At 43.0% G+C, this 12,994-nt stretch overlaps 1 protein-coding gene across 1 annotated transcript in view; it reads left to right on the plus strand.

The window, feature by feature from the left end:
- The first annotated feature begins 12,136 nt into the window (after positions 1–12,136).
- The window catches only part of LOC106832276 (cytochrome P450 3A12-like), a 32,294-nt gene continuing 31,436 nt past the window's right edge, over positions 12,137–12,994 (plus strand). Inside the window, exon 1 of the mRNA XM_014842972.3 lies at positions 12,137–12,329. Coding sequence (XP_014698458.1) covers positions 12,259–12,329 — 71 coding nt within the window. The 5' untranslated portion in view covers positions 12,137–12,258. The remainder of the gene's footprint in view (positions 12,330–12,994) is intronic.

The raw sequence follows: 12,994 nt of genomic DNA on the forward strand, positions 1-12,994 counted from the left end.
AAACCTACAGAATCCTCCCAAAACTATTAGAAATAATAAACACAGTAAAGTTAGAAGGTACAAAATCAAAATATGAAAATCAGTTGTGCTCCTATACATTAACAATGAGATAGTGGAAAGAAAAATTAAGAAGATAATGTCATTTATAATCGCAACAAAATGAATAAAATAGGAGTAAATTTAACCAAAGAGGTGAATGTCCCAATGACATTTTTCATGGAAATAGAACAAAGAATCCTAAAATTTATATGGAACAACAAAAGACCCCAAATAACCAAAGCAATCTTGAGAAAAAGGAACAAATATGGAGGTATCACACTCCCTGATTCAAAAATATACTACATAGCTATAGTGTTCAAAACGGCATGATACTGGCACAAAAACTGACACACAGATCAATGGAACAGAATCAAGAGCTCAGAAATAAAACCACACATCTATGGACGGCTAGTTTTGACAAGGGAGCCAAGAACATACAATGGAGAAAAGAAAGTCTCTTCAATAAATGGTGTTGGGAAAACTGGACAGCCACATGCAAAAGAATGAAAATAGACCATTATCTTCCACCATATTGAAAAATTAACTCAAAATGGATTAAAGACTTGAATATAAGACCTGAAACCATAAAACTCATAGAGGAAAACATAGACAGTACACTCTTTGACATCAGTCTTAGTAGTAGCTTATTGAATACCATGTCTCATCAGGCAAGGGAAACAAAAGAAAAAATAAATGCAACCATGTCAAACTACAAAGTTTCTGCACAGCAAAGGAAACCATCAACAAAACGAAAAGACAACCAACAAATAGGAGAAGATATTTGCAATCATGTATCTGATAAGGGGTTAATATCCAAAATATATAAAGAACTCATACATCTCAACCACAAACAACCCAGTTAAAAAATGGACAGTGGATCTAAACAGACGTTTTTCTAAAGAAGATGTGCAGGTGGCCAACAGGCACATGAAAAGATATTCAACATCACTAATTATTAGAGAAGTGTGAATCATAACTACAATGAGATATCACCTCATGCCCCTCAGAATGGGTATAATTAACAAGACAAAAAATAACAAGTGTTGGAGAGGATGTGGAGAAAAGGGAACTGTCATACACTGCTGGTGGGAGTGCAAACTGATGCAGCCACTATGGAAAACAGTATGGAGATTCTTAAAAAAATTGAGAATAGAACTATCATGTGATCCAGTGATTCCACTTTGGGGTATTTATCCAAAGAACACAAAAATGTGTATGTGAAAAAATATTTGCACTCCTGTTTCATTGTAGTCATTCACAATAGCCAAGACTGAGAAACAACCTAAGTGCTCATCAATGGATGAATGGGTAAAGAAGATGTGGCATATATATACAAGGGAATACTATTCATCCATATAAAAAGTGAAAATCTTGCCATTTGCAACAACATGGATGAACCTTGAGGGTATTATGCTAAGTGAAATAAGTCAGAAAGAGAAAGACAAACACTGTATGATTTCACTCATATGTGGAAGATAGACAAAGAAACACATACATGAGGAAAACAGATTGGTGGTTACCGGAAGGAAAGTGGGGAGGGAGGAGGGCAAAAGGGGTAAAGGGGCACATGTGTATGGTGACGGATGGTAATTAGTCTTTGAGTGGTGGACACGATTAATCTACGCAGAAATTGAAATATAATGATGTACTCCTGAAATTTATGTAAAGTTATAAAGCAATGTTACCTCAATAAGAAAAATAAAATGAAAAAAAAAAAAAAAAGGGCACCAGTCATTCAGTTAAGGTCCAAAGACTCCAATATGACCTCATGTTAACTAATTACATCTGCAAAGACCCTGTTTCCAAATAGGGCCACGTTCTGAGGTTGCTGGTGGACTTGAATTTTGGAGGGAACACTATTCAACAGAGTACAGGAGGGAATCTGGAAGTCTAACTCTTTCTTATACAGACTTTAACAACCCTCTGTTGTCAGCCTCACTTACACCTTCTTTCAGACAGACTGGATACATTCAGTTCCTGAATCTTTCTGGGCCCCAGAAGCCTGTCTCTGCTTGCTTCTGGTCTCCCCAGTGCTGCAGCCTTCAGCTTGAGCTTTCTCTGCTCTGCTGTGTTGTCATGGAAGACATACGGTGATCATGGGCCTAGACTTTGAGGCCAGAGTCTGGATTTAAATCCTTACTCTGTGGCTGTGTGACTTTGCCCAAGTGACTTACCTCTCTCTGCCTGTAAAAGAAGGGTAATAATGAGTACCCACTGCATATGGTTGTTCTGAGGACTGAGGAGAGTGCTTAGAAAGTGTCTGGCATGAAGAGCTTTGATGACTCTTGGCTACAACTACTTGTTGCATTCAAACGTTTGGTGGCTTTTATCTCCTCTCTGGTTGTCTTTGTCTCTGTGGATTTATGCCTTTTAAGAAAGCCCTTTAGTGTACTTTACTGGGGCTTCAGGTGGCTTCGGAGGTAAATGCCCGTGTTCAATCTACCATGTTTAAGTTTCTGAAGGAATCTTATAGATGAGGAGGCATTTGGGAGAGAATAAGGCAGGCAGAGCAGCCTGAGCAAAGGTGTGGAGCTCAGGGTGGAGCTCGGGGTGTGCAGGGACCTGCAAAGACTCCAGTCTGACACAGCATGGGGTCTGAGGAGGCACACTGGGAGCCTAGCTGGGCGTGGTCACCTGTCACCTGTAGAAGACACAGGCAGTACTGGACTGAGGGAGTGGTCAAATTTGAGGGTGCCCTGATTAAATGGGCAAAGGTGGCCCTCTGTAGTGAGGTCTGTGGGAGGCTGTGGTTGTTGCCTAGGTCAGAGATGATGAGGGTCTGACTAGGGCAGGGAGAATAGGGAGTGAGGAGAGGTGGAAAGTTTGAAAGATATTTAAGCTCTTAAAAAATATTGCTAGTTATCACTTCCAAAATTTTATAACGACAATTCTTAAGTACAGAAATTGTGAACAAGATGGAAAAAATTGTTTAGTAACAACCATGTACCCACCACCTAGACTGAAAAATTAGCATTTTGCTTTATTTGCTTTATCATCTGTCTCCACCCCTCTATACATCCATGGACCCATTTTACCTTTTGACTTATTTTGGTGTAAGTTACAGAATAACACTTTGCCCCTAAACATTGCAGCATATGTGTCATCTTAGATTGAGACATTCCTGATTTTTTATTTTTTTCCAGTTAACAAAAACCACTTTTTTCTCTATTCTCTTAAGGAACTATGATTTATAGCAAATGTAAAAAAAAATTGAGACATTCATCTTTTTCTCCCTGTCTGAGCCCTCCAAAACGTAAAAACTCCTGATGAGTAAGTATTCTTATTCTCACGGCAATATGGTTGTTTGCATAAGTACAATAAGAATCTGTTCTTCTTAGAACAGGACACAGTTTGAAACACTGGTTGTATTACCAAGGCTTTGACTGGAGCATCATATTTGAAAAAAAAATACGAGCTTGGATATAACAAGACAGCTTTTGAGGAACAAAGGTCGATATGCTGGAATAAAACCACTTGGAAATATTGGCCTGGTACCTTGCTTATGGGTTCAGTGACCTGGTAAGGTTGAGCAAAGAATGTTGCTCCCTCTGGCATGCACAAGGAACCTCAATATTTGGGGGAACCTCACAAACAGAGGGATTCGCCCAAATATGTAGGTACTGCAGATGGAATCTGATGACAGGTCCTTTACTGGGCTTTCCTGGCCTGGAGAGGCCTTTAAAGTTTAACCTGAGATTCTTTATAAGGTTCCAGCAAAGCAGATTTAAAAGAGCCTATATGATCAATTACTATTCTTGCTGTACTTATGTAAATAGTTATGCCAAATTTACTAAAACTAGACTTATTTTGCAAACCAGTTAGTCTTAACTTGGCTATGTCTAGTAAAATTAAGGATAATTTTAGAGAAAAAGATTATGGTTCAATAGAAACTATAGTACACATTTGTGGATATTAGATTTGGTTTTGTCAATTGTCTTTAAAATTTTTGTTACATCTGTTAACTGAACTAGATCCTGAATTCTTTTGGCCTCCTGAAATATCTGGCTACAAACCTCCAAACTAACAAAGTAACATAATGATGGTTTTTTTTCCCCCATCATTTTCATTTGGAGTCATTGAAAACTAAATCTGCCATTTTTCCTAAAGCCTTGCAAACTGAAGCTGGAGAACCTAATATAAACTTAAGAGAGATTCATGTCTACTGCTGCATAAGCCACTCCAAAAACTACCTGAGTGCCCAATGACACCATCAGAGGCATTTCAAACTGTCAAAGATGCTTTGACCTTGACTTCTAGGAATCTTGATTGGCTGCCTCCTGGCCTCAAAAACCAGTTTATAATTTGTTCCAACCATTAACCTTGTTTTTCTCTTTTTGTTTCTCTAGAGAAACTTCTTATCAAATACCTGGTTACTTACTTACCTGATACAGGCCTAACTTTGGGAGCCCACTTGCATCACCACCTTATTAAAAGACTGGTTCAATGAGATGAAGCAACCTACACCCCATTTCAGCAGGAAGTAGCTAGATCGGTCGCCACCCCAAATCCCTCAAGATTGAGGGATGAACATAAGGTAGGGGGGAGTTGATACCGACCTTGATATCAGTTTCCCTACATTAAAGCCAGCACATACGGGGTTAAAATCAAAACACTCATTCCCTGCTTACTCTCTGGATTTCTGGCTCCAGAATCCACTGTTCTCCATGGAGACAGACACCACCAAGGACAAGCACCTGGATGCATTAACTCCTCCCCACAAAGAGATACGGGCTGGTGGGAAAGCCACTGACCAGCAAGATCATGGGTTCCCTCCTCTCTGCAAGTCATCCCAAGGCCAAAGACAGGCTGGTGGGAAAGCTCCGACAAGCAAGGCCATATGTTCCCCCTCCCCTACCTAAAACCCCAAATAAAAACCCTTCCTTTTAGCTTTTCAGGTAGTTTGGGATTTCACCATTAGCTGCCCTCTCTCCTTGTCCAGCACTGTGCAATAATAAAAATTCCTGCTTTCTTCCACTACCCCCGGTGTCAGAGATTGGCTTTCTGTGCAATGGGTGAGTGAACTCACTTCAGGTTCGATATCAAAAAGGTGGAAACAGGGCAAATCAGTGGATGAATAGATAGAGAAACTGTGGTACATACATACAATAGAATATTATTCCGCCATGCAAGGAGTGAAGGACTGACACATGTTCCAACAGAGATGAACCTTAAAAAAATTATCCTAAATGAGGGAATCCAGACACAAAGGCCACATATTACATGGTTCAATTTATATGAAGCATCTAGAATGGGTAAATCTAAGAAGACTGAATGTAGAGTCATGGATGCCAGGGGCTGGGAGAGGAGAGAGAGGGGAGAAACTGTTTAATGGGCAAGGGATTTTCTTTGGTGGAATGGAAATGCTTTAGAACTAGATAGAAATGGAGATTGAACAACATTGTGAATGTACTAAATGACACTGAATTGTTCACTTTAAAATGGTTAATTTTATGTTATGTGAATTTCACTTCAATAAATTGTTTAAATCCTGGAAATGTACCCTAACAAGTACAAGACAGGACAATCTGGTACCTGCCAAGCCCAGTGACTTGTTCCAGAGGCCCTTTCGAGTCTCCATCCTCCTGCTGACCCGTCCAGGGCCGAGCCTTGGCCTTAGGAGCAGAGGATCCCTAGCTTGGCCTATGATCTGATTACTTTCTATTAGCACTAAAAACAGTTGGCTCGATTTAGACACTGTCTTTGCAACCAAGAAATGACAGACATACTCAACAGTGATAAAGACAGTAAGCTAGGCCGTTCTCACTTGTCTTCTTCTGGCCAAACACTCCTGTAACCATGGTAGTGCAAGCAGAGTGTCACCTTCTCTGGGAAGCTCAACCCTCACCCCCAAATCCCCGCCCCTCCAGCCCAGGCAGCTCTACCTCTCACTTATCTCTGCCTTCCCAAAGCTCTTGATGCCCTTGGAGGTGTCTGCTCCCTGTGGAGCACCACACCTGGCTCCTCTGCGTAAGCACCTTTCGTGATGGTCTTGTTTACACTTTGCTCCCATGGTGCTTGATAGCACCAGGACAGTGAAGACCCAATTCAGACAGATAGAGAGGGCCCATGGCCTTGTGCACCACCATGTGACTGGTCATAACAGGACGTCTTGTGCTGGAGTTCAGGAGTGTGCTGAACTTGGCTGGGCAGGGACCCTGAAAAAGTCACTGGGATTGGCAGGCACCATGGTGATATGTCTCCTTGGAAACCCCTTGGAAGTGATATGTGAAAATGATGAGTGTTTGTTTATTTTCTGGAGAGATGTTTCATTATTTCCATCTGCTTGTCAGAGCAGCCTGTGTTCTAACCAGTGATCAAGAACTCCAGCTTCTGAACCTAGGTGATCTCTGTTGAATGAACCATTGGTCCTGTCCTTTCCACACTGCCTCTTGCTGGTCAGTTCAAGCTGCCTCACAAGGGAGAAAAATATTTAATTTTTTAAATGGTTTTCGAACTGTTCACCCTGGAAGCCACAGGTAGATTCCTGACAAAACAGGTAGTAACATTCTTTCCATTTACAGCAAAAGTTAACTGATGGGATTTTCTTTATTTAAAAGACATTATTCTGAGATGCCAATGCATTATATGTGCACATGGTTAAGGATTAAAGTGGAGGTAGAAGAGGCAAATGCTTTTATACTATGGAGATTTAGGTTTTCTTAGGTTTTCTGGTAGATAGTTCAATCAGATTAAGGAAATTACCTGCTATTAGTAGTTTAAGGTTTTTTTAATATCATAATTAGGAGTTAAATATTATCAAATGCTTTTCTAAAACTATTGAGATGATATGACTACTTTTTAAAATTGGTTAACTTGATAACTGATATTTATATTTTTCCTCTGTTAACTGCCCTTGAGTCCCAAGATCAAATCCACCGTGGCTGTGGTGTGTCATCACTGTTGCATTTGGTTTGCTACTAATTTCTTTAGTTTTTTTTTTTTTTCAGGAAGATTAGCCCTGAGCTAACATCTGCTGCCAATCCTCCTCTTTTTTGCTAAGGAAGACTGTCCCTGAGCTAACATCTGTGCCCATCTTCCTCTGCTTTATATGTGGGATGCCTACCACAGCATGGCTTGACACCCAGGATCCAAACTGTTGGCCAGCTGCCTCCTTTGGTTCTCCTTCCACCTGGGCCTTTCCATAAGGCAGCTCACAATATGGAAGCTGGCTTCCCTCAGAGAGAGTGAGAGAGGATGGCCAGGAAAGAATCCACAGTCTTTTTAAACCTAATCTCAGACATGGCATCCCATCTCTTCTGCTATATTCTAGTCATTCAAAGCACTTGATCCAGACCACAGCAAGGAGAGGAGATTACACAGGACATAGCTACCAGGAGGCAGGGACCATTTACAGCAATCTTAGAGGCTGTGACCACAGAGGTGAAGCCAAGATAATCTGGTATGTCACATAAAATCAATCCAGAGAATTGAAGAACACATCATGCCCAGCTCATTCTATAACGGAGTCCTGCTAGTGACCAACTAAGTGGACTTGAAAGTGGATCCTTCCCCAGTCAACACTTTTGATGGGACTGCAGCCCAGCTGGACAGCAGAACTTGTAACCTCATGAGAGAGCTTGAGCCAGAGGTACCCAGCTAAGCCACACATGGATTCCTAGCCCAAGAAACTGTGACATAATAAATGTTTGTTGTTTTAAGTTGTTACATTTTGGGATAATTTGTTATATAGTATTAAAAACTAATTTACCTCACCTACTCTTTGGCCACTTGTTCAGTTTCAGCCACTATAGCAGGGACAACCTTGGCGTGGATGCCACCTTAATTTGTGTAGGTGTAGCCTGACAGTGACTTCCAACTTACTAAATCCTGTAATACAAAAGTTTTGGAAAGTTAGTGCTCCAGGGGAAAAACATTTGACCAATGGGAAATCAAATGAGTGGATACTTTCTTTCCCCTTCCTTTCCTTGGATGGACTGTCCTAGAAAGAATTGCTTGCTTTTGATATCAAATGTTGGCCAGGTTGATAAGGAACCCTTGTATAGGTTCTCCTTCTTTCTCATGCTTTATTCCAATTTTCCTTCACTCTGCCCACTTGGGATCATATTTACAAATAAAATAGTAGCACAAATGCCTGTCCTTAGACTCTCTTTTTGGAAACCAGGATAAGACATATTTGTCAATTTCCTTCACAGACAGATGAGGAAACAAGCCCAGGCATGCCCAAGGTCACACACTTCCAATGCATCAAGTCCTCATGATTTTTTGTATTCTTATCTTTCAAAGGAGGAAATAGTTTAAGGAAAGAAGGGCAAACTGTGTCAATTTACTGCTACTTCACAGCATGTGTGTGATTTATAACTCAGTATTTATCTGTGTGGTGGTTTGTTTAGTATCCCTCTCCCTTGTGTCTTCATGAGGTCAAGGATCCTGACTCTTTTATATTCAGGCTTGGTTTATGGCCTGAGCACAGCAGCCGTGGAGCCTAACCAGCATGCAATGACATTGGGGAGAGGTGCCCCCTCCTCCAATGCCGAGAGAGAATGTCCATGGACCTGCCACTTTCCTCACCACTCCTCCACCAACTACGAGGCCCAGCCATCAGAACATAGATGGCACCTCGTTACCCCGAGTCAACAAGATCACGGTTTGTCCTACTGAGAAGAGTGGTGGCTTGAGAACTGAGTTACAGATACTCAATCTTGTTTTCATTTTTTTGCACACTCCAGATCGTGACCTATGAAATTTGAATGTAATGTAGAAATCATTCTAGAGCAACACTGCCTCCCCATTCGCTCAACCAGTGGAAGTCAAGACAGGCTTCCCACAAGAGGAGCCACTGGGGCTAAGAATATAAAAGCTCAGGAATATGAGACTGATGGTGCTCCTTGCATCATAGAGTGCTGACAACTCCCAACTGTGCTGAGATCTGAGCTTAATGCTTCCCTGAATGTTATCTGAAATTCAACTTTGACCGATTGCTAAGGAGACGGAGAAAGCAGATAAGCCACTCTCTGTTGATGAGGGCACTGTGTTTCTCATACCTGTATAATTACTTTAATTTAACCACACTATAATTATCCATTAATTTGTCTCTATCTTCAACCTGAATAATGTCTGGGTCTTAGTCATTTTTTTTACCCTAAGCTTTTAGAACTGACCTTTGAAAGTACATGTGGAGTCCATTAGTATATAAATGAATAGATGAGACACAGGGTGTGAGGGGTTTTCTTCTGACACACAGTGTTTTCCTTCACACATTCACCTCAACTGTTAGTATGTGAGTCTCTTCACGTTAGGTGTTCCATTCTATGAAATGAAGGGGCAAAAAGATAATGTTTTCCATTATTTCCACTTGCAGAGCAAGGCCATTTGCATTGGGTAGCACATGGTGCTGGCTACATTTTAGTCCTAAGGAATGATTAGCCTCTCCCCCTTGGGATAGACCCCCACCAGCTGGACCAGGCCCTGAGGTAACTAGGGCAAGCAGAGGGTCATATTAGGGTTAGTTGCAAAATCACTGTAGCTGAGCATGCATTTTGGAGGAAGATGAATGCATATTAGTTTCTACCGAAGTTTTGTTTCCAAGAAAAATAAGAAAGGCTTTGTGTTTAGATGAGGGAATTAAGTTGTCAATAGTTATTGGGTGACACTCTAGTCTTTCCTTATTTGGATGTATTCTGCGTACTTGTCTGGTTGTGAGCATTGAGGGGAGATCCTACCCAACAACACCCTTAGACCTTCCTGACTTGCATCTGTCTTTGTTCCTGCTGAGACAAGGTGGAACTCTTGTTCTGGAAGACCCATGGGATAGCTGCTGTGGGGGTCTCCACTGAGACAAGAACCATAATTTTCACCACTTTGCTCTTTCAGCCTTGGGTCTCATTAGTCCCCATAGTGGCCCTTACCAGGAAATGGCAAACATTGAATGTTGGTGTCTCAGAGCAGCAGCAGCCTTTTCAGTCTCCCCTCCTATCAGCTTATTTATACTCTGTTGTGATCAACTGCTGTTGGGAAGCCACTTGCTGTCACTGAACCTCAGTTTCTACATCTGTAAACCGGGGATAGTAGCATGACCCTATTTACCACTGCCCAGGGAAGGCAAAAAAAGGGGCTGGGGGCTAGAAACAAAGCGGAATTCCTGGGACTTTCTACCTTCCTTTTCCTGGAGCTCTCTTTCCAGCTTCCTATGTCTGTCCTTTGTTAGTATTCCAGCTTGCAGCCACTTCTCTCCTTAATTCCCTCTCTGTAACGCTCCATTATCCCAGAGATTCCAGAGGTAATCCATGTTCTGAGCACAGTTATGTGTCTGTCTCCATCCACTGGGATGCTGCTCCTGAAGAAGTGGACTGTATGGCTTCTAGCCCACAGCCTGCCGGATACCTACATATAACATTCACTCATTTGTCCTGGGATCAATGCACAAATGAGCAGATGTATTCGTGCATTATACTTTCCAGTGGCAGCTATGGATTTTGCCAGGTGCTTCCTTGAGTAAACCGCAACTCAAAGGTGACCAAGTGTCATGGTATAAATTTAAGGTTGCACAAGAAAGTCCCAAGTAAATAAAAGGAGGTAGTGAGATAGTTTACTAATGAGGCGTCCACCTTCTCAGGCCGGTGACACGCAGCCCTGGGGACTTTCAGGTCAGATAATTGGAAAGAGTTGGTGAGGGGAGAGTGTTACTTTCAGCAGAAGGGTTGAAATTCAGAAAGAGAGAAGGAAGTACACAAGCACTGGTTAAATGTCTCTGTTTCTGTCATGTTTAGAGTTTCATTTTCCATATAACCCACAGTTTCTCAAGCCGAGCAGACACAGAGCCTGGGTCAGAGTGGTAATGATGAGCTGGTGCAATTTCCAGATGCTCAGCCCTTGGATCTTTCCCATCAGGTGTGTGGTGGGGGGCTTCCAGGTGTCAATGACCACTGCTACAGGCTTTTTCCTTATAGCTCCTCATCACCAATTAGAAATTCCCCCACTGGTCAAAAAGCAGGAAGCCATATGCTCTGACCACTTTGCCACAGAGAAAAAGCTCATGTCATCTTTTTGTGGTCCTGGGTGCTACGTGTGCTACCCGTGGTGACATCTTTGGTGGCTAAAGTGGTTGGGGTCCATTTGGCCATCCAAGCTGCTTTCTCCTCTTCACTCCCTTCACATCCATTGTTCTTAGACATTGATCTTTCCAGAGAGAGAGAGGGCCATTCTGTGGTGAAGGATCTGTCTAACTGGCTGTCTACTGTAGGACCCTCTGAGGGGCTGGACAGGAAGCAGCATGAATTGATACCACGTGCTACAGCCATCACCACCTTGTCCATTTCCTGCCTCTCCGTCAGGTGCCCTCTTGAAAATAGAATATGATGGATCAGCCTAAACATGCAATGATGGTGGTCGAGGCATAGCCAGGCCCTCCTGTTGTATTAACTATCCCGGAAGATAGTGTGGCCACCAATGAGCCACAGAAAAAGGACACGCGGGGGCCCAGCATTTCCATCTCTACCAACTCAACTCCAATAATCTTTCTGGATGTCCCCTCTGCACAAGGCACTCTGTTAGAATATAACAGCGACTAATACTCAGACTGTGCCCTTGAGAATCTCTCAGTATAATAGGGGAACTAAGTGTGAAAATCAACAATGATGCTGGAGGGCAGAGAGGACAATAATAGAACTGGGGGGGACAGAAGATGCCCAGAGGAAGAAGTGGTTATATCTGTTCAAGGAGGTTGGTGAGGAAAGACTCTAACTGAGGGGGTTCTGCCTCTGCTGGGTTTTAAAGGATGAATAGGAGCCTTCTGGGGAGTCCAGGTGCATTTCTGGGCAGCGGAAACTGCATGGGTAAGATCTGTAGATCTAGCTTGTTTGAAGGAGTTCAAACACTTTGGAGTGCATGCAGCCATGGAGCCAAGTGCAGGTCAGAGACCGAAGGCCACTGGCTTTACTTGAGTTTCTATAACCTTTGGGCTTACTGATAACACTGATTGAGTTGTTTATTGATTTCTCACAGAACAGGAACTCAAAGGATGTCAAACTGGGAGTTCCCATGATGCTGTGCCAGGGTGGAGATGGCACCTGCAGGTGGAGCCCAGCTGGCCCTTCTACTGGCTGCAGCTCCAGCCCCACCCCCTTCCCAACATATAAATCTTCCAGCCTCAGTGACTCACTGCTTGATTGGAAGGGAAGCTCTGTACCCACAGGCCTGGGAACAGCGGCACTGACTGCTGAAAGGAAAATCAGAGGAGAGAATCTCAGCAGGAAAGTGGCCATGGACCTGATCCCAACCTTTTCCATGGAAACCTGGGTTCTCCTGGCTACCAGCCTAGTGCTCATTTATCTGTGAGTAACTGTCCAGGCTTGTGTCCTTTGTAACCGTGGACTTCAAGTGCTAATCAGCCCCCCTTTCCCTTACCTGTTTTGAAGCTTAAAAGAGTTAACGAAGGGGAAGTTGCTTAATGTTGGGTGCCACAAACACACGAGGGGTTCTTATTGATCTCATCCAGATCTGCCAAAGGAGTAACCCTCTCACTCCCAATTTCTGTGCTTAGCGGATTTTAGTGACACTATTTGCTTCTTGGAATGACCTTCTGATTGACCACCAGTGTGGATGTGGACTAACCAAGCATAATTCAGCAGAGACAGATTAAAAATAACAGACCCCTGGGAATTGGGGTCCTCACCCCCTTCCCAAGGTCTGAGGATCCCAGAGGCAGGAGGAAGTGGCTTGGGTTTTTGTCTCATTATCTTCGACTTCCAGGTTCTGTATCAGCTGCAGGAGACATGTAGAAGGACTGGCCCCTGTGTCACTCAGGTGGCTCCTGCTTTCTTCCCCCCCACCACTAGGGATCATTTACACAAGGCACCTGGGGCACTCAGACTTTGCAGGTGGGCTGGAGATTGCTCTGCCCTTCTCCTCAGACTCAGCTCTTCCCTCTTTTCTGTGCCCCTTCCCTGGGAATCCCCTTCTAAGAATCGACTTCCCTATCGTGTAATATGCAGAACTG

Source organism: Equus asinus, chromosome 14, assembly GCF_041296235.1.
Source record: "Equus asinus isolate D_3611 breed Donkey chromosome 14, EquAss-T2T_v2, whole genome shotgun sequence".
Lineage (NCBI taxonomy): Eukaryota > Metazoa > Chordata > Mammalia > Perissodactyla > Equidae > Equus > Equus asinus.